This window comes from Anarhichas minor, unplaced genomic scaffold, assembly GCF_050575085.1.
Source record: "Anarhichas minor isolate MPS153535 unplaced genomic scaffold, ASM5057508v1 ptg000010l, whole genome shotgun sequence".
In the NCBI taxonomy this organism is placed as follows: Eukaryota; Metazoa; Chordata; class Actinopteri; order Perciformes; family Anarhichadidae; genus Anarhichas; species Anarhichas minor.
This window is the reverse complement of record NW_027466456.1, coordinates 12,675,514-12,702,356: the sequence shown is the minus strand read 5'-3', so window position 1 is coordinate 12,702,356 and position 26,843 is coordinate 12,675,514. Positions and strand designations below refer to the sequence as shown.

The 26,843-nt window shown below is 40.4% G+C and overlaps 3 protein-coding genes across 4 annotated transcripts in view; 1 reads left to right on the top strand and 2 right to left on the bottom strand.

The window, feature by feature from the left end:
* Window positions 1-589: 589 nt before the first annotated feature.
* On the bottom strand, window positions 590-5,285 carry LOC142946744 (uncharacterized). 2 transcript variants are annotated; one of them, XM_076088226.1, is made up of 8 exons: window positions 3,816-5,285; window positions 3,551-3,663; window positions 2,858-2,946; window positions 2,412-2,512; window positions 1,853-1,971; window positions 1,537-1,723; window positions 1,379-1,461; window positions 590-772 (listed from the first exon to the last, which is right to left on the bottom strand). In XM_076088226.1, exons 1-7 carry the CDS (start codon window positions 4,024-4,026, stop codon window positions 1,385-1,387), a joined length of 897 nt encoding a protein of 298 aa, XP_075944341.1. In that variant the 5' UTR covers window positions 4,027-5,285; the 3' UTR covers window positions 590-772; window positions 1,379-1,384. The 2 variants fall into 2 exon arrangements, with proteins under 2 accessions (XP_075944341.1, XP_075944342.1); XM_076088227.1 differs by having other exon boundaries at window positions 1,537-1,720.
* uba52 (ubiquitin A-52 residue ribosomal protein fusion product 1) lies at window positions 5,205-7,160 on the top strand. The gene is made up of 5 exons (XM_076088228.1): window positions 5,205-5,306; window positions 5,757-5,868; window positions 6,223-6,309; window positions 6,464-6,566; window positions 7,007-7,160. The coding sequence occupies exons 2-5, from the start codon at window positions 5,766-5,768 to the stop codon at window positions 7,098-7,100; spliced, it is 387 nt and encodes a 128-aa protein (XP_075944343.1). The 5' UTR covers window positions 5,205-5,306; window positions 5,757-5,765; the 3' UTR covers window positions 7,101-7,160.
* The window catches only part of LOC142946746 (homer protein homolog 3-like), a 40,622-nt gene continuing 19,764 nt past the window's right edge, over window positions 5,986-26,843 (bottom strand). Inside the window, exons 6-10 of the mRNA XM_076088229.1 lie at window positions 25,138-25,274; window positions 21,136-21,292; window positions 14,944-15,054; window positions 13,513-13,593; window positions 5,986-11,515 (exon numbers count right to left, since the gene is read on the bottom strand). Of these exons, the coding sequence (XP_075944344.1) occupies window positions 11,330-11,515; window positions 13,513-13,593; window positions 14,944-15,054; window positions 21,136-21,292; window positions 25,138-25,274 (672 nt within the window). The 3' untranslated portion in view covers window positions 5,986-11,329. The remainder of the gene's footprint in view (window positions 11,516-13,512; window positions 13,594-14,943; window positions 15,055-21,135; window positions 21,293-25,137; window positions 25,275-26,843) is intronic.

The following is a 26,843-nucleotide window of genomic DNA, read 5'->3' as shown; positions in this document are numbered from 1 at the left end:
CTTGAAATTGAAAGGTGTTATACGTTCTAATGAGCTGAAATAGGATCAGGGTTAATGTTCTTCATGTGAATAGAATATAACAACACCACACCTCTGTTGTTGGGATTGGTGAAGAGAATTCTGGGAAATGTAGGAAAATGACTTGAAATGACAAATTTTCATATCTCTATTACTCCTTGTTTCTTATTGGAATTCTCAATTGACTTTAAGGCCCAACAACCAGTCGCATGATGAGGCCTAATGTAACCAATACTATGATTTATTTGCATATTATTAAGAAAAGTTCATGGTGAGAAAACAGTATATTTGTATGCAAATTCAAAACTGCTGCCATTTGAGCACAACTTAGTCTTTGTAGTGTTACATTATGACCTTCAATGTTAAACTGCATATTGTTTGTTGGTGTGTTGTAGTTTGTACAACAACAGCAGCAGTTTGTAAGTATGTGCCCATTTGATTGAGTTGTTGAGTTTATTACTACTAACTGACAAAAAGTCTCAGCTACGTTTTCAGAAACACAAACTCAGAGGGAAAAAATCCAGAGCATGTCAAATATGTGGAATATGCTGGATATTCAAAACATATTTGACTTTATATCTTTTATCAGGAGTTGAGCAAGAACACAAGAGAAAGTGACCCAGTGTTTGTTCTCAGTCACTTTATGACAAAATAAGTGCAAAACTGGCTGTTGCCAGGACGCTGCAAGATCAGAGGTGTGGCTGTCTTGGGTGTTGCTGAAGTGCTGATGAACCAGAGGAAACCTGCTGTTGCTCTATGATAAACAGAAAAAGAGGCAGACAACATCATATTATTATACAAAGTTATGCTAAGTGATGAGAAATACCAGCCAAAATAAGCTCTGCGACCAACAAAAGTTTATGAAACTTACAAGATAATCTTTATAAATGAACACAACTCTCATGAGTTTTGAAGTTTAAATGCAATCGCCAGAAGTAAAAAGCTAACGTTAGATGAAAACGAACTACATCACTAAGCTAAAGGTTGACTAGTGTTCGGCGTGATGACGTTTTGTTGTCTCATTTAGCCACTTGTAAGCAACAGCCTTTTTTTAGACATGTAAAAGCTTAAAAATTCATGAGTGGGATTATTGACGTCTTTCATATCGTAAAACAAAACGTTTGAATATGTTTTTTTTTAAATAACCCCATTGACTTTGAGATGAGGGAAATGGAAGTGCAAAAATGCTAACTCATTATCAGGTTTTAGGACTCATTCCAGTTTTATTCTATTATCATATTATTATTTTCAACTACTATTTGGCTACTACTATGACAACAACCACCACTGCTGCTACTGCTACTATTACAATTACACAGGTGAGTAGGGGCATTTTTGACTTCATTTTGGGATCTCTCACCCTCTGCTACAGACAAGGTGTCTGTCGGCGGGTCTTCAAAGGGAGGTAATCAGTCTCGGTGGTGCTGGGGTTCAACTTGTGTTCTGCGAAACAGATTAAACACAGTTAATGTCTACATGTATCTCTCTTTAAACACACAAACACAACCGGTCCATCACCTGGTCCACTCATGTTGCCCGACAGCTGGACAGCTGGTCTGGCCCGCTCTCCGTCCCGTTTGCAGTAGTGTTCTTTGGCCGTGGTTGAGTAGTACAGGTTCGACAGACAGGGTGAGCCGAACTGTACATGGCTCTTGGTCATCAGGTCAGCCCCGGGCAAACACACTGAACACTCTGAGTGGTTCTGCTAGGAGGATCATAAATTAAACTAAAGTTAAATATGTTCACTTTTATGTTTAAACTTTAAAGCAATATATGTATCAATACTATTATAAATACAGAAAGAAATAACTGTGCAGAAGATCTCTTATCTCACATCAGGGAAGGAGATTCTGTTGGTGGTGAACGACATCCTCTCTTTGTTGCGCTTCTTATCAGTGTCCCCCTTGGGTAAGGAACTGATATCGTGGTCCCTTTTGATCAAAACGACTGGATCTGCTTGGATATAAACCAAATCCAGGCAGGATAACTAAGATGGATTAATAAAGTAGCCTTCCATATGTAGCTCAATATTGTGTCATCTTAGTTTGATTGGTTTAGAATGTCCTTAAGACAAATTTACAAATAGTGAAAATGTAAGGGCATTGTACAGTCACACACAGCCTTCACCTAATGAACACTGTTCATTACTGTTAGCACAAAACAATATCTGCTTTGAACAGTTTACTCACATATAGTGAACAGTACCGACGTGAGTTCAAATGCATTTTAAAAATTTGCCGATTTGGGGACCTATTAGTATTTGAAGGTTCAAAGCAGCTTGTGTCGTTACTTAATGCAATCAAGACGTCTTCACCATGGGAAATTAAAGTAATAGATCTGAATCGTCAGTTTGCAAGAATGGAAACTGACGGATTAACACAGAGAACACTCACCCTGTTTGCGGTAGCAAAAGGCTTCTCTGGATGTTGTTGACCATGAGTTCTGAGAGTAATGTTCAAGGTTGAGCTTCAAACGCTCCGTCACCACAGGTGGCCTGTATCAAAAAACCATATCAGATAATGCTTTTATTATATTTGTGTGGGGATAAACTCAACACCAGTTATAGTGAGCTTTAAAAGACTGACAATTCTAATTCTGAAAAAGTTGTTTTTGAGGCTTTTAATTCAATCACAAATCAATTTTAGCATGCAAGATGCCTCAAACTGCTGGCATCACATCAAATCATGCAGTGAAAGCAAGAGAGGTCTGAACAGAGATCTGAAGGATGACACCAGGCCCTATAGCCACTGTTTTTTCTACAGTTTTACGACTCTTTATATAGGATGTGAACTGAGTGATGTGACGGGAGTTTTTCCAGTGAGGCAGAATGGCTGCAGACCTGCAGGCAGCGGGCCAGCTGAATGATGCAGCGTGGGTTGTCTCTCTCTCTACAATCTTCACAGGATCACCCAGAACCACTGAGCAGTGCTGAAGAAAGACAATGTGAATAACAGTCACGGTTTGAGCTAATAACACCCATTTCATGGAAAGCATAAAAAGGTCAATACCCTTGTCCCGCTTGGGTCTACTCCAAGCTGACAGTGCTGGTACTCCAGGTCATAGTGTATCTTCCCTTAGCATGCACACAGTGTGCTGAGTGTTCAATACCTTAGTCTGCCTTCTGGTTTGACCTCAGTCTGTCTCTGAAGTCAGAGAAAATGGCAAATATATACTTAAGTACAGAACTTGAGTAAATCGAGAGCTTTTGGTGCAGTTTTTAGCCTCGAGGTGATGATGTTTTAAATAAAGATGTGCTAATGTGTCTGCAGCTCAGCTCAGGCAGGATTCTGCATTACATCTGAGCTCAAGCAGAAGTTGAAATGGCTTCCAGTGCTAAGTGGACTGGACACTATTGGGAGAATTAATCTTTTTCACTGTGACTTCTAAAATCAACGTATAAGTCGTATGGCAACAGTTTCCCTCGAGAGTCTGCAGGTTTTCATTCAAGCCATGGAGTGTCTGGTTGGATTAAAAACCTAAAAAACCTTCTTTGATCATGATAGCTCATGCCCAACATCTACTGCTGTGTTACCTGCTGTTCCACAGGTTTAGCCGCTGTGCCCCAGGCTCCCTGGAAGGTGGTGTTGTGGTGGGAGACATAACTGGGACAGCGCCTGTCCCAATTTAATGAGGGAAAACCCTCTACTACAGAGAAAAAAATGTAAAATTACATTCTGCTGAACCGCCACAAAGATTCAAGTCGATGATGATGTACAATCATTTATGGCTTAGCACTGAATTAACCTTTTTTTCTAGAAGTGCAGCTATAATCAGAATTTAATTTAATTGTCACTAACCTAGATTTTTAGGCCTGGCTTTTACAACAGGACAGTGGCGGTGTGGGGTGAAGGAGGCTTCGTAGGTGCTTTCTGGGAGTTTTTCCAAATGCGGGATCTTCTTGTTGGCCTCTGTTTGTCGTATGGGAGTGGGAGGGGTCTGGAAGGGCTGGGGCCGTAATTTCTGGGACGGTGTGGTGAGGAAAGCCACCTCTCCGGGGTCTGTTTGCATCTTGAAGTTGGTGTAAAGCGCAGTCCAGAGTGGGGTACGAGTGAGCTGTGGCAATGGGTGATGGTGGTAGGACACTATCGCCTCTGTGAGTTGCTACTCCTTGATCTACCTCAAGTCCTTGTGGTCCACCTGAACTGGGGTGGGCGCTCGAAAAGGCTTAGCCTTCTTGGAAGACAAGGACTGGAAGTCCTCCTGGAAACGTGTTAAAAATGCAACTGGATTGTTCCTGTTGGTAGACGGGAGGAAGTCTTTGCCTACAGGACGAGCTGGCATCAGGTTTTTTAAACCACTGCAGTTATATTGGATACCAGTGTCGCCCTTAAATTACTGTAACTCGTTGGTTAAGCTATCTATCATGCAGCAGGTGAAAAATGCCACAATGGCTCACCATGGAAACCTCTGTGGAACACGATGATGGATACTGTTGCTGCTGCTGCAGAGACACAAATGCATGCCATGGTGTCCTGTTACCTGGCTACGTGCAATAAGTGGACTGGACACACACAAAATTAACATTTTATTCCACAACAAGATCACAAAAATAAATCCTCACACTTAAGAAATGACTTGTCAGAAAATAATAACATGTTCCTGGTTTTTAGACCGGCTTTGTTGGGATATAACGTTCACATTATGGAAATATTGTTATAGAAAATAAAGTAGGCTGCCCTACAAATTGTATGTAATTTAATTTAACATTTATTGAAACGACACTGTATTGCAAATTGACACATTATGCTGTTTTGTCCACGTTCACAAAGTGGTTCAACACGACAACAGTAGATGTCAGTCAAACTTAATTTTAGAGCAGTCATGTCCAGCCACGTACACATACTGGACTGAATCCCTAACACACTAAACCCTCATAAAATAAAGGGCAAATGAGTTTAGGCCCTTAAAATTCAACTAAACACCGTTTCTCAATCTTTAAGCTGTTTAACGAGACACGTATGCGTTGTTTTAAATACCTGTCAGCTGTTAAAGTGAATCATTCTGCTCGATTTCGCCTCCGTCTATTTTTGTAGAATACAATTTGGGAATATATATTAAAACATCCAATAAGAATAGCAATATTTAAAAAAAAATTCTGGACCATTCGCTAAACGAAATGTGGCTAAATAAGTTGTAATGTTTCTAAATAATACATTTGGTATCCGTTTGTCAAAATTCAACATGCACTCGCATGATTTTATTCCCATGGAAACACTCAGAGAGGAAGTGACGTATCCCAGCGTCAGCCTTTTCCGCTCTCTTTTCGTTTAGGCTCAGCTAGCGGCCGGGTGGGTACACATTTTGCCCAGCACTTATTTATCGATCTATAGTGACATTTGAGTGGTTGAATGCGATTAAGACAATATATTAGTCGTCGTATATCGACAGAAAATGTGTACTGAGTACTGTGGGTCCGTTTCGAAGGCAGAAAATAGAGAAAACTGTGACTAAGCGCCACGCTAACGGTGCGCATGTGGCGAGGCCTCGCGTCAAGTCCACTCTGTTGCTAACATTAGCTAACACATCGGTAGCTGCTGATCAAAAGCTAGCGTAATCTCTCACGATTATTATAGTTTAAAAAAGTGACGGCATTGCCATTTTGTTCCTAACGAATGTGAACGGGTCTGTGTGTCGCTGACTTGGTGTGAAAGATGCGGACAGTTCCGTGGTTAGCCAGTTAGCTAACGTCATGTTAACGTCTAGACTCAGAGCTAACTGCAGTTTTCCCTCTATCGCAGCCTGCAAACATGCAGATCTTCGTGAAGACGTTGACGGGGAAGACCATCACCCTTGAGGTTGAGCCCAGCGACACTATCGAAAATGTCAAGGCAAAGATCCAGGACAAGGAAGGTAAGCAGTCACTTTTAACTTCCGTCTTAACAAGTCTTGGTAGTTTAACTAGACACTTGCCGCTACTCTTTGAGTTTACAAAAATGTCTTTGAAAGCCCATTCTTACCTTCAGGTTTACTATTTTTGCAAAGTGTGATAGAACAATGTGTGTAAATTGAAGTATTAAGAAGTTCATTTAGAGCATGTTGGTAGATTAGGTCGAAAGGTGTGACGTTACTCTGTTTCAGGCCCAGCATTCAGATCGTCATGCTACTTAATTTCATTGAAGGAACTTGGCATCTCTGCCTTTTTGTTATTGAATGTTCATGATCAAATGTTGAATACAGCTTGGTTGATAAGTGTTGTGTTTGCAGGAATTCCCCCTGATCAGCAGCGTCTGATCTTCGCTGGCAAACAGCTTGAGGATGGACGCACACTGTCTGACTACAACATCCAGAAAGGTAACAGTTCATGTGTCAATAGTCACAGTGGACCTTAGATAAGCAATACGTTGGTCAGAACTGGAAGCTCTTACAACGCACCTGGTTATTGTCAAAGGTTTTATTTTGTGCCTGTGACTGAGCTTGACATTGACATTTTTGAATTGGCCACCAGAATCCACTCTGCATCTGGTTCTGCGTCTGCGTGGTGGCATCATTGAGCCTTCTCTCAGACAGCTGGCCCAGAAATACAACTGTGACAAGATGATCTGCCGCAAGTAAGTCTTGAAAATCACCAAGCAGTCTATTCTTTAACTTAAAGTGTGTACAATACTGCTGTGATTTACTGTGAAGTAATGGCACCACAAGCGGGTAAAAAAAAAAAAAAGTATTTCACTGAATTAAAGTAATTAGCTACATGGATTTAAAGTAAAATGGAAGTGTACTGTAATTTGGTAGCAGGGTGTTTTGGTTAAATTGTGAAAACATGGGCGGAAATGGCAAAATTCAGCATCAGTGGGTCAGTTTAGGATCTGTTTTACTGACTTAAGATGTTGGCCAATCTCAAATACCTGCCCTTAAATTTAGAAATTGTTGTAATTCTTTGTCTTTGGGCACACGTATTCTTACATTTTTGAGCACAAGAAACATCTTTTTAGTGTTTCAATTTGGTTCAGGAGACATTCTCATAGTTGTCCCCTGACCACTTGTTTTGCAGGTGCTATGCCCGTCTGCACCCCCGTGCTGTCAACTGCCGCAAGAAGAAGTGCGGACACACCAACAATCTTCGCCCCAAGAAGAAGCTGAAGTAGACATTTTGGCTGAATGGATTCTCTATGCCATTTTGTGTTCAAATAAATGTAAGAAAGTGATCCTGTCTGACTTGTATTATTCAGTGGCAGGAGGAAATGGTGAATTGTTGGTTTAATTTGAATTAATGTGTTCAATACATGATTGAGGCTGTGCAGGTAATTTTAACTGCGAGGAAAAAGTAAGCAGACCAAATGAACTCTAGTCACTGTTTGCCAAAGAAGACAAAAGATAATGAGAAGAATTTGGCAAGTAATTTATGTCAGAAGCCTGTTCACTGAGTTATCAGGGTAATTCAGTTAACCTGCTTCTTGCTCTCCAAAACATGACTGGCACATTGCCGATTGGGAGTGGTCACATTAGCACATGCTGGTTGTTTCAGCCTATATGCACAATATCACTCGACTGAACTGCATCGTTAACGATACAGCCTAACACATTTCAAGTAGCTGGTAGTAGCAAAAAAGGTACCGTCTGTGCCTACAAATGTTTATCACAGAATTTAACACCTGGCCTTAATCAGCTCATAGAGATTCAGTATCATACCTGCCACCTTCTGGCAACTGAAATATAATTTAAGGAAATATATTAAATTGTATGTGTAGACAAAACCATGAGTTTCTTGCCCTCCCATCACAGACCACAGCCGTGACATTGCATGATTGCATTTTAATGTTAAACAGTTCTATACAAATATATGGAACTTATTTCACAATGTCAAATACCATACAAACACCTCTAATTCATTTACTCTTGTGAAACGACAAAATAGCCGCCTTGAACTGACGAACACCATTCCACAGTTTACCAATATTTCAACGAAACTAACCACGACTAAATGAGGTATTTTGAGTCTCACTAAAAGGTGAAATGTTAAAAGAAATTTGATTGAGATGAACTTCAGCATCATGAAGTTTATTCCAGTTGTGGCTTTCGCATGACAGTGCATCTTTGGTACTGCATTCTCTTGTAACAGATGTTTAAAAAAGGCCTTATTCTAGTGTATTTGAGGAATATTCTAAATCCACCTTATCTTTTAGACTATTTACAGACCTGTTGCTACATATTGTTTCAATTAACGGCAATAAACAATATGTACACCACCAACAGGTCCCTAAATAGTCTCAAAAATAAGGTGGATTTCTCCTCAAACCTGTTGTAAATACATAATACTGAAGATTGAATTCACGTTCTATTAACAATGACAACACTGATTATATTGTGTACCTTAAACACTTACATGTGGTGTTACACCCTTTTAAGTTAGAGGACTGTCTTTTCTGTGTATACAGGAACCACTCTGTATTTACAGTTGTGCGTTAATGAAACACTGGAATAAGGCTGTTGTGAAGCAAAGTGTTTCTGACAACTGTGAGGAGCTCGTGCTAAGGAGCCGATGGCCTCCACATTTTCTTCATGCTCGATAAAAGGCTGGTAGCAATCTGTCATAATCTGGTGAAGCCAAAAAAAACAACAGTTGTGACAAAAACCCTTCTGTTAAAATGGATGGGTACAGGCTTCGCAGAGGTCTCATCACTTATAACCATGAACAGGCATCTATGCTGGAAACATTATTGCTAAGTCAGAACTCCCAGTTAGTGTAGTAACTTGTCAGAATGATGAAATGTCAATCTTAATTTACTGAAGGTACAATATAAACTCTTAATGTGATCAATAGCAACATTAACTGTCATTACTGTATTAGCCTTGTTGAACTGTAGAGGTGATGTTTTTCTGTATTATCTTGTAAGACAGAAAAATGAACTTGAGCTATAACATAAATTGTAGTTATAAATACACCATCAGTTGAAAATGGTACTACCCATACAAAGTAATATTTGCTGGTAATACACGGTTTCTAGTACATTATCTGGTAGTTTATCACAACAGATTTTGTTATGACCTGCTTAAATCACATTTTGACATTTTAGTATGATTCTGGCAGTTACTGCATCATCGGCTAAAGATTGCACATTATTTTAACCTTTATTACCGTCATATGAAGAAATCAAATCATCGGGGCGAGAAGCAAAGACCGATAGCTACTGTGCATCAGAAGGACACATATAAAGCCGACAAGCAAGTCAATTAAGTACCCATTAACTAAACTACTGCAGTTGTGCTTTTGAACTCTAGCAATCTCCGGTTGCACACTGCAAAATATTGTGCACAGCTTCACATTCCTTGGTAGGTACAGGGCTTCTGCAGCGCTCATGCAGTGCTCTGCGGCTCCACTGAGCCTCTCTGGGGTTATTATTACTATTGTGGTAAATGATAGTGTTGAGTAACACAGAAAAAGTAGAACTGGAACCTTTTGTGAACACTGACACATGTAAACAAAATCAAGCTCGGCACAAACATAATCAAGTGAAATCTCAGGTTCAACTCAACAGGGGGAGAAAGCAGCGTCTCTGTCCACAGACCACAGTGACGCATCTGGACCTTTCCTTCAAATGCTGATCTACCTGTCAAAGTGGCCTGGTGGAAGGGACAAACCTACCACCTGCAGCTGGAATTTAGCAGAAATTCAGCTGGTAGCCATCTCTGATTTCCCATCCTCACTGAGTAACCCATCGATGAACATGAATAATAGAATAAAGTGGTGAGAAAAGAGCAGTCCTCATGAAACATGAACAAAAACCGGTTATACGCTGAAGATCCTCAGAGGACAGAATGGGAGCAGGTTGTTGCATCTCTGAGTTTGTTGATGTTCTGGCTGGCGTTAGACCAGCCCAGGCTGCTGATGGTGAACTGGAGCCAACTTTAATCAGGGTCTTTGCCTCAGTGTGTCCTTATACTGACAAAACTCCTACTGGGTGCATCTCCACAGTATTACAGGCAGGGTGTCACATGAACATGAACTCAAGGTTGTTATTGTGTAAAAGCAGACATTTTACAGGTATAGCTAGTCTTCATTTTTCCTAGTTGACTTTCTCACAGTGACTTCTGAGACCTACCAATAATGAGAAAATGCATATGTAAAAGGCTTATTCATACAGGACTATTATGTGTAGGCCTCCGACTGTGTAATGTATCACAGTCTTTTGCCAAACTGCAGTAAACAAAACTGCCACTTTGTTTTTTCTGTGAACCAAATGTCCAGAATTATGATCAAATATTTATGTTTAGTATACGAGTAAAAAGTGTCCGTAAAATTTTATTTTACAACCATCTGAAGTCCTGATGCGTGTCCCGCTGTTACAGGACTGCAGTTTTGCCGTCTGTGCTCATGGTTGAATGGTTGAGACCTCGAGCTCTGCAGAACAGAACAACGCTGGGCCATTTTCTTTTGATTCTTTTAGTTTTACTGCTACTATTGCTTCTTAATTCTGTGAGGGTTCCGGGACAAGAGGATGTCAAATGTGTACATATTGTAAAGCCCTCTGAGGCTAATTTGTAATTTGTGATTTTGGGCTATACAAAAATAAATTGAATTGAATTGAATTCAGTCAGAGAAAATTTGAATACAAAAGGATTGCCAGCTTTGTATTAAATACATGTACATTACACAAAATAGACTAACAAGTAGACAATCCTTTGATACTTGTTGGAAGTGACTACTTTTGCAAAATAGCAAGCTTAAAATCAGTTTGGTGGCTCTTTAAAAAGGGCCTTTTTTCATTACTTCAGTCCTTTTGAGACATCAGTTATACTATCATAAACAATTGAGTCCATCACTGAAAAGACCAACAGCTTCTAGCAGCCACTACTCAGCATTTTACATTGTAAACCACCTGGTAAAACTTTGACAAAATACACTGGATTACTAAGGCCTCAAAAAGAGGAAGAAGGCGTTGTTCTTCCAGAGCAGATTGCTCAAAAGCTTTCAGAGTGTTCAGTGATGGCAGACGGTGAACAGAGTAAAAACTTGTTGCAAATATCATATCATCCTCTTCAGGGTGCTGAAGGACATGCAGCTGCTGGGAACTATGATATGGAAAAACAAGTAGTAGCCAGTGATATCACACTATCAACTGTTTATGATAAGCATACCAAGGTTGCAGTGTTAATGTGACTTTTTATTTTGCACAGAACACCTTAAAGAGGTTTGTGAAACCTGCCGTTTACCTGCACGGATCTTAAAAACAGAGATCCATGAAGGTAAACACCAGTGCGTTTCTTACATATTGCTTTGATTGTTGCTCTGCTGATAAACCAGTAAAACACAAATCAAGGCGACATGGGTGGAACCAGTGCTGACTGTGGAGATGCAGCCCAACCACCGCAGTGGCTATTTGTCGATGAGTTTTGCCAGGCTCTGTCTCAAGTCGTTCAGGTCGCAGATTTTAACGTCAAGGACGTCGATGACGCGTCGGACCTCGCCCGCCGCCTGGTTCTGCTCCTCCTGGTTCGACGCCAGCGTCTTTTCAGCACTCTGGACCCGTTCCTCCAAGTCTCCGTTTTGTCTCTCCAGATCCTACGGACACATTAACTGTAAATACAGTTTTTTCATCCTTTTTGCATGTGCTGGTGTCCAAATTGTATGCTTTCTTTGTACTTTTGTGACATAACATAAGCAACCTGTGCTTTTAAATGTTTATAATGAATTTGTTTGTGGAATACACCTTGCGGAGGGAGTAATGTTAATCGCTCTGGTAAAGAAAGTAAGCCTGAAGTAGACGGTTTCCTGCTGTTATTTTTGCTATATCCATAAATATGTCCCGATTATTAGTGGGATAGAGGGCTGACAATAATAAACATTTGCTTTACATTGCTAAAGTTGGGCAAGCAAGACGGATCACAAGTACTTTTGTTTTTACACAAATGTTTATATCTGCAATAATAATTAGTACCATTTATCCCAGTGTATGTCTACATGCCTTTACTCTTTCTGTACAGTATTTGTGTATTTCTGTACATTTAAATTTCTGAGCAGAGAATGAAATCGCTCTCCCTCCATGCACATTGTTATCCGAGCTTCGCCTTGCTTTGTTTACATCGCCAGGGCAGTTGTACATGCCTTTTAGTATATTTAAATGCATGTGAGCGTTCCCCACTGGTTAGCTTACGGTCGATGCTCTGCACTGCTCACATAAGGCGTTTAAAGCGGATAGTGCCGTGCTCGTTACGAAAGCATAGCACCCCCCCACTGGTTCCACCTCAGGTAAAGACCGTTAGCTCAGTCAGCACTGCTGTTTCATGTTGTTGTTTGCACCGTTAGCCCCTTTAGCTGCAAGCCACTGGCTTGAGAGCCGTGTGGAGGCTGTCGAAATGCCATAAATTTCAAATATGACACCTTTAAATGCCTGTAAATTCCTCACTCCCTGTGTGGCTGCTGACTGCAATAAAGTTAAATGAGAATGTTATAACAGGCTTATTTGCTTTAAACTGTTTAGACCACAAATTTAAATGTGCAATTTTGTGCTTTATGAGATCATTTTGAATGCCAAATGCACCCATGAATAGAGTATGGAATGACCACAAGGACAGAACAGGTCAAATATGAATATACATAATTCACAACTGACACCACTACTAAAAATGATGAAGGACCTAATTAAGGCTATGCAATATGCATCAGGTACAATCTCCTGCACTAGCATGGAGGCTCAATACTATGTGTTTTCTCCTTGAAGTCCTTAGTTCTCCTGTACTGATTCTCTGCTGCAGGTCTGAACTGTGCTGTCTCCGTTATAGGTACAGTATCAGCACTTTGATTTTCCATTAGTCAGCTTTGTGCCTCTGTTTGGTTTGGAGAACAACAGAAAACAGCATGTAAGCCGGTCAGCACTCGGCAATACTTCTGTGTTTCTTACTATAAAAAAAGCTATAAGACTACAGATATCAAATGGACTGAGACCACAACATGATGGGAAAATGTAAAAAATAAATGTAACATGGTAAAGACAAAACACACCATGAACATTTCTGCAGAGTAGAAATCTGCAAAACAGCGTGCACTAGTAGAGGACAAAAAACATTTCAAGACTGAACTGGTGACTTCTTAGCAACTGAATCACAAGCATCAATTGCAAAAAATAAATAAATGAATGTCTCTGCTCAAAGTGAAGATGAAATGCTTTTATCTCCCTTCCTGTCAATGAAGTCATTTTCCTACTGTCCTGACATAATACAAGCTCTACTAAGTTAGGTAACAACGAAAATGTAGGTGAGAAGAGCCAATTTGTGCAGCAGTGCCACCAACCAGTCCCATTCATCATGTTTTATAAGAGCTTTGAAAATCAAAAGGTCTGCTAAAAGTCTGTCTTTCAAGTGTTGGTAACTTCTCAAGACACACAGCAGTTCAGTTTTTCTCCTCAAGGATGATATAAAGAAAAACTTACCACTCAAGCGTTGACAGCTCATTTTCAAATACAGTGTGTGCCAATTCCCAGCAACACAAGTATAGCGACGTTGACTGCAACACGATGTTTTATGGAAGGCAACAACACACTCAGCCAGTTGTCATCTTACCTGGAGTCTCTCTATGGCCTCCTCTCTCTCCCTCTCCAGCTCACCCACATCTGTTTTCTTGCTCTGTAGATTGTGAATTTCCTGAAAAAAACAGTAATTGCAAACTGTCACAACACCTCGTTCACACCGCTTTCCCAACACATCCACCATCCCCGTTTGTCAGATCACGGGATATTTGTCTTGTGTTTTGCACCAAAATATTTGATGTGGCCCTAAAAAGAGTCATTTATCAGGTTGGTGATAAGTTGTGAGACACCTTGATGTTTCCAGGGAGGAGGGTGATTCAGCCCCCATGGAAACCACTGTGACCTTGCACGAATCCGGTTGCCAAAACTCATTAACATAACCATGTCTGTGACATGGTTATGTTAATGAGGCTGGAGGACAGCAGCGAGTGGCTTTAAAGGAATAATTCACTTTGATATCCGTTTTATTTATCCAGAGAAAATGGGCTTTGGCTGAGTGTGCCCAGCATGCATTTGATGGACATTGACGTGGCCCTAAATATTCACAAGATGATACTTTGGCATCATAAAAACTCATATTAAAGCCAAGCTTGGAAACAGTTATGAAAGTGAGTCAGAAACCCTGATTTCACTTGAGATGTAGTTGGCAGCTCTGGACATCTGCATCTTGTCTCATCTGGTCTCAATCCTGTGATGCTGCGGTATTTTATAAAAGCTCTTTGTCCGACCAAACTAATGAATCCACAAAAACAATTACAGTGCCGTGAAGATAAATTAAGGATCTAATATAAATAGACACTAGAAGGGCATAAGTAAAACCCCCGAAGCACATTCTCTTCTCAACATTTTGTTTAGTAATTGCCTCTTGGTTGAGATAAAAACAAGATTACTGAACCAGAAAGATCTCATTCAGAGCCTTAAAGGGCTGGTGTGTAGCATTCAGGGGGATCTATTGGCAGAAATGGAATATAATATAAACAAGTGTGTTTTCTTTAGTGTATAATCACCTGAAAATGAATTGCTGTGTTTTCGATACCTTAGATTGAGTCTGCTATGTTGCACCGCCATGTTTCTACAGCAGCGCGGAACGGCCAGCTAAATTACCGATCCTGCTTTGGCGAAGGCATGACCCACCCTACTCGTTGCCTTCGTTGGTTTGATTGATTAAGTTAGGCATGAGGAGTGAGATTGTTTAGAGTATGAATATCAGGGTAAGCCAGTCAGAGGCAGAGTAGGGCGGGTCATGTCTTCACCATAGCAAGATTTGTTATACCGCAAACGGAAAAACCAAACGCCGGCTCTACATGTTTTCAGGTTTTTTCCAGCATAAATGAACCTCAGATGGAGACTCTATATTCACAAACTGAAAGTGTTTGAATCAGCTGGCTTTTCACACTGAGGTTCCCTTTAGGATGGTAAATGGATTTGGAGAGTGTGTAATGGATGGACTGAACTGGTGTCTTGCCTGATCTTTGGCACTCAGCAGGGCTTCCAGCTCCTCCACTGATTGACTCAGCTCCTCTCTAGCAGTCTGACCAGCAGCAGGATGCCCCAGCTGGGCCTCGAGCTCCGACACCTGGAACACACAACATTAATAACCCATACTTAATAACATAACAAAAACACATTTTACAAGATAACAAGAGTTTACAGTCATGCTAGCAGCTCTGTGAGGCTGCACTACAATCCATCAAATTAAAACATTGTCCTCAAAACCACAAACGTCAACCTTGTAGTGGTGATAGAGAAAAAGTCAGGGGGTCGCCAAAGTAAGTGGGATTCATTCTGATGAACATGTCTGTATAAAATTTCATGGCAATCCATCCAAGAACTGCTGAAAATGTTCAGTTTGGACGTGATTAGGGTTGAAATATATTTAATAACATTACAACTAGGGTTTTTTGGGGTTAGGAAGGGAAGGCATTTTGAAACAGGTTGATTTTTAGAGAAGAAATCCAGAGAAAGGCAGCAGTAACTGAAGAGGCCCCGTAATCCCAGGTTCTGTACCACGGGACCTGAGGCAACAAGGGAGGGTGGACTGGAGAACAGATCCTGGAGGTAGGAGGGGGCTACGTTATTAAGGGCCTTGGGGCTGGTAAGGACGAGTGCAATATTCAGAATTTTGGCTTAAACCCCTTTAGAAGTCATGGAGAACTATGGTCTGTGGAGGAGGTACATTTGAACAAGCAGACAGCAGAGTACACAAGTCATATTAAATATAACACTGCACAAAACATAAAATTGATGTTAAATCAAAAAATAAATAGAAATGTTTAAAAAAAAACAAGTATCCTTTGTAAACAACATAGTTCTCATTTGGAGCCTGATTGATGAAAGTCAGCAGCAGACATATCGAAACCATGAATTTCAAAGACGCTAGACAACTCCATCTTGCTGTTCAACAGAAGCACAGAGGTCTTTTCACAGTGAATTAGTTTTAAATTGATCCTGAAAAAAAATCACTTCAGGAGTTGGAAAGTCTGTCTGATTTAGCTTCATAATCTTATCGAATTATTTTCATCTGAAGCTGATCAGTCCAGGTTTCATGGGAATATGGAATCAGATTGTCAATAATCTGCTGATGGACGAGCATGAGAAAGTGCTTGGTGTCGGTAAAAAGAAAAGGGTAAACAGAAACCCATTGTAATGAGGAGAATGATGTACTAGCATCTCATTATAGCAGTTATCCAACGAAAGGCGTGCATTAACCTAATGTGTGGCGTCATTTTATTAATCCAGAGAACACCCCATGACCCTTCACCTCCAGCGGAAAAACATGGAAATCAGCCATTAAAACGTTTGTTTACGTGAGGCAGTAACGTACAAATACAATAATATAGTCAAACGCAAATATACAAATACTTTGATGATCACTACTGATGGAAATGAGGAAAACCAACAGAGGGCAATCGCCTACACACATACCCGATGATTCATTCCTTCTCTCATCCATCTTCACACACACACACACACACACACACACACACACACACACACACACACACACACACACACACACACACACACACACACACACACACACACACACACACACACACACACACACACACACACACACACACACACACACACACACACACACACACACACACACACACACACACACACACACACACACACACACACACACACACACACACACACACACGCTTCTGTGAGAGAGAGAGAAAAAAAAAAAAAAAAAAAAAAAAAAAAAAAGCTTCACTGCCAGTGGTCACAGGGCTGAACTCTCTCACTTTGGAGACTTATTTTTGATTGTTGAAGGAATGTGACCTTGTAAAAAAAACTGATGACAAATTACTTTTCCCAATCTAACCCACTTTCCTGCGTTTAACATATTCATGGGAAGCCAAAGACGGGGAGTTTTTTTGTGTCTCACTGTTTATCTACTAGCTCAACAGTAAGGCACTGACACCGCCTTGGTTAGGGGTTCAATTCCCACTGGGCCTTCAACAAAAACACCATAATTTTTGCATGCTTCAGGAGTAATCCCATTAAGACAACAATCTAATTAAGTCCCAAGTGTTTACAGTTGGAAGTAACAGGATTTGTTGATGAGCTTTAACCAAATTAATTTAAAAACTGATAAGACTCATGTTATTACATCTTGTTGTTTGTTTTCTAAATCTAAATTAGCTCTACTGTGCTCTGCAAAGTAAAAAAAAAAAAATACAATCACATCTGGGCAATGAGTTTATATGATCTAAAACTGGAGTATTGTTTATAAATCTGTATGTTGAAACAGGTTAGGTCTCACCCGACAGTCCTCCCATTAAGACAATTACTGTAGATAAAAAGGATTACGTGACAGTCTGACTGTTCTGAGCGCTGCGCTAATTGGATTAAATGAATCAAATGTGCTTGTGCATGTCAGTGTGTACTCATTACTGCCAGCTGCTGTGGACAAAACCTGACTTTAGTCATAATCACAGCTGACATTTATGTTTGCTAATTCACACTTGTGCTTTTCCTCTTTTACACACAGTTACTTATAATAACTCAAATAATCTTAAATCTCTCAACTGCCAGCCGAGTATTGAACTGTGAGGAGTGTGAGAATTGAAATCACAGCACTGTATAAAACTGAAATCACAAGTTATTTGATAGATTCTTAAATATGAATATTTGCTGGTTTTGCTTCGTCTTCTGTGATAGTAAACTGGCTGTCTTTGGGTTTGGGATTGTTGGTCAGACAAAACAAGCAATTTAAAGACATTGCATTGGGCTTTGGGGAATTGTAATTGCATTCTGCCAATAATTTCTGCAATTTGATAGACCAAACCGTTAATTTGATTTGAGAAAGTAACTGGCAGATTAATCGATAATGACAATACTAGAAATCTTGCTGTGTTCTTGTACTGAAAATGTGTGATAGATAAGAGCTTATTAAAAAAATCTGAGATAAACAGAAAAGTAAAACAGGGGAATTCACACAAAGATGCCTCAACTCTTGACCTGGGTGAGGCGAGAGGGTTTCCCGCTCCCGTGTCAAATTTATTTTCCCTCCCAATAGCATCTCCTCTGCATTTTGACAATTTCAAAGTGGCTCTTCATAGATTCCACGCTACGCCACGGCGCCTGGCATCCAAGCCGAGCTTCAGTAAACCGCTGTGGGGTGGAGGGACGCAACCCCTTCGTATGTATGCGACAGCTACTGTCCCCAGAGACACCAACTCCATGTCTTTGAACACCACACAAATATACACGAGAGAGAAACCTTAAAGTTATGTTCCCAGGAACGTTTTAATCTCAACAGATTGACAAGAAATTGAAAACAGCATTTTTACACTATTTTTTTTTACATTTTATAGGCTAAGCAACTTATTAATTACTCAAGAAAATGATCTGCAGATGAGTTGATAATGAAAATAATCGTTAGTTGCAGTTTTCCTTTAATGTATCTGGTTGCATTAGATAATTGCAGGCAAAGTTACAGATCAATGAGACTGCTTTATGACGATAAAGGATTTTGCACCAAAGGTTATGAATCACATTGATAAGTGTAACATGCTGGATTAGACTTGTCTGGTAATGTTTTCAAAAATAGCTTCTCAATAGATTCATCAGACAATTCATCATGTCGTAATACGAATATTGTGATATAAAGTCACATATAGTGTGATTGAGGATTTAATTCTCATCACCCACTGCTACGACTACCTACCTTTTGTCCTGGCTCAAATATTGGTTTAACTAAACAAAATTATAATTGTACAGCTTTGATGGAGGCATGCTCTCTCTGAGCTCACTATATTTAGACAGTTGGAAAGTAAACAAAATGTTTATCTATGGAATTAATTTTGTTTAGCATCTAGAAATTTGATTTACATCCAAGAATCACAGTTGCCAAAAAAATCCCCAAAACACAGAAAGACAAAACCAAAAGGCAAACAATACAGTCACATTGAAACTATGGGTTCGATGAAAAATCTAATTTCTTTGCATTTCATATTTGTATAATAGTTTAGATTGCTGTTATTGGTTTCATACATCATAATTCCAAATATATAACTTACAGATACAATTTCTAATGAAGCAAAATAAATCAGCAAAAACTTGCTCAACTGAAAGTCAAATTAATATCTTAAAAATAAAAACAACTAAACATGCGAGTACACAAAAACCTATTTAAGTATCCCACAATCGAATACAATATACAACCTAACTCTCACACTCCATGTGTTGCTAAATCTCCTTAAAACTGAGCAGGGCTGAGAGTCAATCCAGAAAATAAACCTTCTGCTGTGGGTGAACACAAACACGGCTGAATCAGAGACTGTGACAAGGAAGAAAAAGCCAGCCAACCTCTCTTCTTCTGCACATACGGTGATTTATTTTCTTTCTCTAAATAGGGCAGAAAGGGGGGAAGAGGGTGGGCAGCACAGGGTGTCCTGTAAACCCCCCCACCAAAAAAAAACCACATCCCTGTCCCCCTCAACACCCTATTGCCAAACCCTGGGGGCCTGCTCTACTTCCTGCAACCTGGTTGACTTTGCTGCAGAGTGTGTGTAGCTGTGTGTGTGTTCGGAAGAGGGGGAGGGGGGGGGGTAACCAACCTTCACCTGGACTCTTAGAGATAGATGAAACCACAACGTGGGCTGAAAATAAAAGGGCCAGTTTTCTGTCACTGGTGGTTATAGTTTCGTTGCAGATCGGTTGCAGCAGCACTTAATTCTGTCGCATTGAAGAAGACTTGTTAAGCTTGACCAAGGGCATGATTTTCTCTCTCTAAATTAAATATGAAACGCCTGCGTTCTGGCCCTGCGATTATCACGGGAGCCTGTCAACAGAAATATCCCAAGAAAGGGGGGGGGGGGCTGGATGAAAAATGCATCTCCAGTTCGGAAGAGACCGAGTCTGTGTGGGGATTTCAGTGTGATAGTTATAGATGTCTGAATTAAAAAATATCTGCATAATATCTATCCAGTTTCTATACGAGTGGTCACATATTGAGAAAATGTTTCATAGAACAAAAACATACGCAGTATTTTAAACCATTTTAAACCATATGCATACACATACGGGTTAGATAGTTTGGTCTAAACTTTGAATGGTTGGTAATGCAAATTGAAGTTAATCTACTGCATATCTAGTCTATAATTCCCTCAGTAATGCATACTGTAAATGATAATTAACAGAGTTTCCTTTATGTATTCAGTTTATAATATCGGCAGCGGTTGTAGATGCCCTAAACACAAGACGGGGTTGTGACAAAAGAGTTTACAGTGGGACTTCTTTTCGAGAGTTTTGCTGGAGGAGGTATTTTATCCTTTGGGTGTGAAGTGGATTGATAGAAAGCAGAGCATCACATAATGCAGCACTGATATGAAAACGCTCGACTCAGCACAGTGAAATGAAACAGGAAGTCTATCCAGGTTTATTGGGGGGGGACTATCCCGTTTTATGCAAGTTGCCATCTTTGTATTTCTTTGAATTACCTTATGATGCTTTGGAAACTAAAGCGCTGACTGTTGGACCTCCTGCTACACCAAAACAAAACAAAACAACAGAAAATACTTGTTTCTGATTAACTTTCAGGTGAAAACATAGTTCCAGTTCTGGTAAAAATATTGATAAGTACGCTAGTCAAGGCCCTCGAATCCGATTGCAAAAAATGCAAAAAGCCTTGAAGAGAAAAAAAGGTGGCAACCTGAAGGTAAGCTTCAATGGGTCAAGCACATTATAAACAATTGAATTAAGGCCTGTTTTTTTCATTTTGATGTGGTTTGATGATACACTTTGAAGTGTCCCCAATTGAAAGAAATGATTATCCTCATAACTGGGACAGCTTGTTGTACATTATAATTTAGATGGCTTATTGCAAACTGAACTGCTAGCGGTGCATCAGTTGCAACCACTACGAATTATGGGATGATGCAAGAATAAACTCTAGAGAATATAGAAAAGACACAAACTCCAGCCTCAGAAATTAATTGGATCAGCAACACTTTAACAGTGTCATCCTTGACCAATAAATGACCCTTCGGGGCTAGGTCCCGCCCCTTGAAAGCAGACTATTTGCTTCTATTTCAGGCTGGTTTTGTGAATTTAGCAAAGGGTCAGATGCACTATATTGTTATCAGCTGCAGGGATTTTGTATTATGAGGTGTTCATTTGTCCACCCTCCGTACGTCACCTGGTCTCTGAGGCGATCGGTCTCCTCCTGGTATTCAGCTAGCTGTTTCTTCCACTGCTCCACGCCGCTGTTGGCTTCTTGCAGCGCTTCCACCAGCTTGGAGTTACTGTCCTGCAGGGTGAAGAGCTCAGCCTCCAGGTTTATCTCACACATGGACCTGAGGGGAAGTCACAAAAACAGACAGAGACTTAACCTAATGTCGGAATTATTTATTTTCGTGTTGGTTTCTCAGAGCTTCTTCTAAAAAACACCCATTTAGCATTTCACACAGTCATTTGATCTGTTGTTAAAATAGAAAATATTGATTACTGCAGCATTAAACACATGATGCTGGTCGACTGTTACCGTTAGAGAGAAGCACTGCTGGTGAAGGAAATGCAGAATACAATGAGGTAATGAAGTGAAACATTTATACCATGCTGCACCAGCTGTTTGGAGGAATATGATGTGACATTTATTTTATTTTAGGGAGCCATACGGCCATTTATTTTAATGTTTTCAGAGAAGTCTGAGACAGAACTAGATTAAAAACGTCTCTTTTAGCATCAACTGACTCGTACCCTTACATCAGACTTTTGTATTACCTTTCCCCCCAATTAATTTGATTATTATTACTCAAATATTCTATCTCTCTTTCGTCTTGAGAGAGGTGTCTTACAATCCTGCACAGGGTTACCCGGGCTACAGAAGAAATAAAGCAACATGAGTGACGCGTCATCTATTATCAGCATGTTGGACAGACGGATCGGGTCCCGTGTGCCAGTAAAGGTCAGGATCCTGTGGGGATATTTAATAAACCAGAGATTTCCCACCATGACGACCAAACTAACAGCTTGGCATCCATAAAACTACTCACCATAGCAACAGGAGAAAAAAAGCCTGCGCAGGCTTCTGACAGTCATAAAATAAAACCGTCAGGATAATAGGTTGTAAAGCAGCCGGGTAGGAATGTTTTTCTGCTTCCTGGTCTCAGATGGAAGGTTGAATGATCAATAAAGGGCACCGTGATGACGATCATTAGAAGCTGCTAGATTCAGCTGCCTGGCTGGCCTCAAGACATGGACACACATACACACACCAACACTAACGCAGAGCTAGGCAGAATACACGTCGCGTTGTTGTAAAAATGTTTTTAGATTGACTCATTGCTGATCTTCTAGTTTAGCAATGCTCTTGTTTTTTCTCAAGAGCTTAATCACACCAGTCTGTGATGCTATGAAAGAAAAACTGAGGAGAAAGAGGCACAATCTTACACTAGTGAGTCATTAGAGTGAGTAGAGCACATGTCATTTCTCTTGCGAGTCCTTCCTTATCTGTCCAAGTGCGAAACTCAACTTTTAGCCTGCAATAAGTGATTTTCTTTAGCCACTTGGAGGCAGCAGAAACAAGTTATGAACACAACATTGACATAGCAACACCATTTAAACTCCTGAGGGAAATATCTGTCTCTTTAGCTGCTGAATGTTCCAGCTCGTGGCTAACTGTGTCCGTCTGCTGTTTGGTGCTGATCAGGTGATCAAGTGTGAGTTTTAACAGCTGCCTGATGTACCAAAAGTTGTAGCCGCACAGCTCTACAATGAGTTGAAGATGTTATAAAGCTCTGTAAAGCAGAGGGGAGCTGCAGATTCAGGTGTTAATTATCTGTAGGTTAATCGTAGCATTTTCATCTAGTTATTTATTTATACATTGCCATTATAAAAATAACAATCATAGCCGCTTTAATCTACAGAATCTACACAGTCTCAGGGAGTGGGAATGTGATGCTACTCTCTGCTGCAGCCTCAACAAACTGAGACACAAATGTTTCCAGTTTACAAAATAGTTTTCATTTTCTGCTGTTAGTTACGGTATGAGTCACTTTTATTTCCAAATAGCAGCTCTCATTTCAGAAAGAAACCCCTCAGTTGTAGTGTGGGTACAAGCTGGTCTCTCTGGGTGGATAATAGTATGTTTTGATGTAGAATAAAGTGCTGTCTCTACAAAACGTATTCCCTTTGCCAATGAGGTCATGTTTATTGCTTTGTTTATGAGAAGGACATCTCAGAAACCTGTCAACAGCTGTCTGTGAATTTTGGTGAAAAGTTAAGCCATGGGACAGAGAAAAAAAAAAAATTTGACGTTTTCTCATGAACCACAAAAATAACTTGAAAAAATTCTGAAAAAGGAATTGTGATGCAGATTAACATTTTATAAACATTTGTGTTGTTAAAATATGCCCTTTCAATCCAGATTCGGATCTCATCACAGCACAGAAACTGCCCTGATCAAAGTCACCAACGACCTCCTCTCCTCTGATGACCACTCCCTCGACAACCTGCTACTACTCGACCTCAGTGCAGCCTTTGACACCATCAACCACTCTCCATCCTCCTCTCCCGTCTCGAGTCCTCCCTCCACATTACTGGCACAGCCCACTCCTGGTTTAAATCATACGTCTCCGACCGTGAACAGTTCATTAGTATCAATAAATTAAAGTCTGACACAGCCCCAGTCTCTCAAGGTGTCCCCCAAGGTTCGGTACTCGGTCCCCTCCTCTTCATCCTCTACCTGCTCCCTCTTGGCGACATCTTGGACAGCATCCTGTACGGCTCATCCACCAAAATCATCAACAAACTACAATACATCCAGAACTCTGCTGCCCGTCTACTCTCCCACTCCCCCACCAGAGACCACATCACCCCAGTCCTTCAAAACCTCCACTGGCTCCCCATTCAGCAAAGAATCCAGTTCAAGAATCTCCTCATCACATACAAAGCCCGACACAACCTCGCCCCTTCATACCTATCGGACCTCCTGCATCGACACGCTCCCACCCACAACCTCAGATCCGCCGATGCCAACCTCCTTACCCCCCCCTATACTCTGTCCAAGCATCGGACCTGGGGGGACAGGGCCTTTTCCATTGCTGCCCCCACCCTAACCCCTCCCCCAGCACCTCAGACATTCTCCGTCACTCACCACTTTTAGAAGTGCACCTAAAACTCACCTATTCAAATCTGCTTTTAACCTGTAACGTTAGTTATGTATGTTTTTTGTGCTGATCCTTCATCTATTTTGTTTATATTGCAATTGCTTTTATTGTTTCTGTTTTTACCATGTAAAGTGTCTTTGAGTACCTTTTAAAGCACCATACAAATAAAATGTATTATTATATGCACTCCTTAAACGCTTTGCATTGTAATAGCTTGTACTTGCTGAGAGGACAGGTTTTTAGCAGTTGGAGTAAATTGTATTTACTGTACAGAGCTCAACAAAGTGCTCTGGGCATTTCCATCTGCTCATGTAGCCAAACTGAAGGTTAGAGACAGGATCACAACCTAAGTGTTAAACTTTCTAAACTCCAACGCATTTCCATTCCAGTACTCCCACTCACTCACATCTGCTGCTGTGTACTTTATATCTGTATTTTGTTTGTTATTTTTCGTAGATTGCTGTTAATATCCTTTCATAAACATCAGAAGCTCCAGCTAAAACAATTCCACTACACGATGATCCTCTTTTTACGTTTCTCTTGTTCCCGTCTTTCTGCCCGTGTTGTAAAACAAGTATCCTAAATCAAATACAAGGTTAGTACTTGGTCTGAAAAATACACTCGTGAATGTTTTTTAAAGTATTATCAGTGTTTCTGGCACAATTTTACGAGTCTATGGTCGGTGGACCTCGGACCCTTTAGGTGAGCCCAGGGGCATGCTAAACATTTTAGGGTTAAAGACACTTACTGGGAAAGAGGCTGCATGTATCCAGGACGACGCACGCAGTGGTGTCGTGTGTGGCAGAATTGGAGTAGTTTTACGAGTACTTGAGCACAGTATCGGACAGATACCCAATAATGGTATCGGTGCATCCCTACTTACATGATAGGATATGAAAAAAGTGTCTTAAGAGGAGGGCTTATCAGGGCTGGTCTTTAAGTAAATAAAACCATTTAGCTTTCTTTTCTCCAGACAATAAGCCTGGTGCTCACAGAGGCAAGTGAAAAAAACAAAAAAACATTGTTATTACCCTTCAGACAACATCTTTTTGACCCTCTCCTTCTCCACCGTCAGCTCCACTTCAGCACTCTTGCTGCGAAACAGCTTTTCCTCGCCGGGCCCGTTGACCGTGAGCAGCGGCGGAGAATGACGCTCCTCCGACAACTCCTGGCACAACAACACAATCAGGACATGAGCTCTGTTACAAAAGGTGAAATTAAAATCAGCAGCAGCTCTGTTAACACAACATCAGTTTCATTCTGTTCTAGAACATTTTCTGTAAGTGTTAAACATTTGAGAAAAAATGATGTTTCATAGAGTTGTTTGGGATTAAAATGTAAATCCTAATTAACTACTCTGCGGTTTTCCTTTTGTGGGACCAGAGTCCTTTAAGGGAAAGTGCCCGTTTAGAGAAAAAGAGCACTTAGCGAGTATTTAGTCTGCACCACATTATTTTATTCACAGTGGATGTTCCAAATGACATTAAATGTTCCAATATGCTAAAATACCCACGAACAAAGAGTATTGATTGTGGATGTTACACTGTCGACACAAGATTGAGCACAATTCATTTCATTTTGGCTCAGAGGCTCAGGTTGGAGCTGGTGAAAGGGCCCATTACTGTCTCAATACTCAGACCCGGCATCAGAACAAAACGGACAAGACTCGGCAGCGTGACAGGACAGAGCTCAACCTGTCGGTGTGCCTGGTATGTCCCATCTGTGTCCCTGTAAACAGGTTCCATGCAGAGTGAGCAGCCACATGTGGAGCCCAGCTGCCTTCTCTTCATACAACTTTAGAGATCTGATTGGACTCAACAGGAAATGACTCAATGACAGTTCCTTATTCATAAGGTGTTTGTGTAAAAATATGATATGTATATGCTGGTGATCCTGCTGTGATGTGTACATCTGTGCATCCAATGTGTACAACAGATGTTGAGCAAATTGTGAAAAATAGACATTGTAGCACATTTAATAATAATTATAATAATCCAGTCATTTACATAGATATGAATGGAAATTTGTTTTTGCTGGGAACTTAATAATTGAATAGTGTTCCATCTGACTGTTTTTTGTTGTTGTTGTTTAGATGCCACTACAACCAACTAGAACCTTAATAATATCACCAATACTAACTAGTACTTGCTAGTTAATATTAACTGATGCAGTTATCTTGAAAGCTAGAAGTCTGTGTTTTGGAGCAGAGATTAGGGCCCCAATCAGTACAGTTGGTGTATCACAGTAACATATCACACCTGTGGCCTTTAGTTCGACACCGAATGGATCCGCAGCCATGATACAACAAGAAGATTCAACTTGTTCCTTGTGATCAGCTCGGGTTGTTACATTTGGACATCAATTTAGGAATATATTTTGTCCCTGGGAGATTTATAAATTAAAAAATAAAGTAAACCGCTATATCTTACAGTAGTGTTTTCTTTTCTTTTCTGTTACTTCTTTAGGAGTAGCCTACAGTATAGAATGAAAGTTAAATAAACTGAATGGTGATACAGTTCAAGAAAGTAATAATTGATGTTCCTCTCATGTCAAAAAGAGACTTTGAATATGACATATACTACAGCATGCGGATAGCTTGACTCCAGCCTGGCACAGTCAAGTCTAACCAATCTGCTTTGATACTTTCCTTCTCTGCTGCCCAGAAATGGGATCAAGCTTCCTGTCACACAGTTTTGTGAACCATTTCCCTCAGTTGTGGCTGTGGGCTATAAGACTG

Excerpts from the sequence above, each read along its gene's own strand:
- LOC142946744 (XM_076088226.1), bottom strand. The coding sequence starts at position 4,026 with ATGCAAACAGACCCCGGAGAGGTGGCTTTCCTCACCACACCGTCCCAG. Across the intron at positions 2,513-2,857 it reads AGCTGGCCCGCTGCCTGCAG|GCCACCTGTGGTGACGGAGC; the intron begins GTCTGCAGCCAT and ends TTTTTGATACAG. Across the intron at positions 1,972-2,411 it reads CTTTTGCTACCGCAAACAGG|ATCCAGTCGTTTTGATCAAA; the intron begins GTGAGTGTTCTC and ends ATATCCAAGCAG.
- uba52 (XM_076088228.1), top strand. The coding sequence starts at position 5,766 with ATGCAGATCTTCGTGAAGACGTTGACGGGGAAGACCATCACCCTTGAG. Across the intron at positions 6,310-6,463 it reads TGACTACAACATCCAGAAAG|AATCCACTCTGCATCTGGTT; the intron begins GTAACAGTTCAT and ends ATTGGCCACCAG. Across the intron at positions 6,567-7,006 it reads GACAAGATGATCTGCCGCAA|GTGCTATGCCCGTCTGCACC; the intron begins GTAAGTCTTGAA and ends CTTGTTTTGCAG.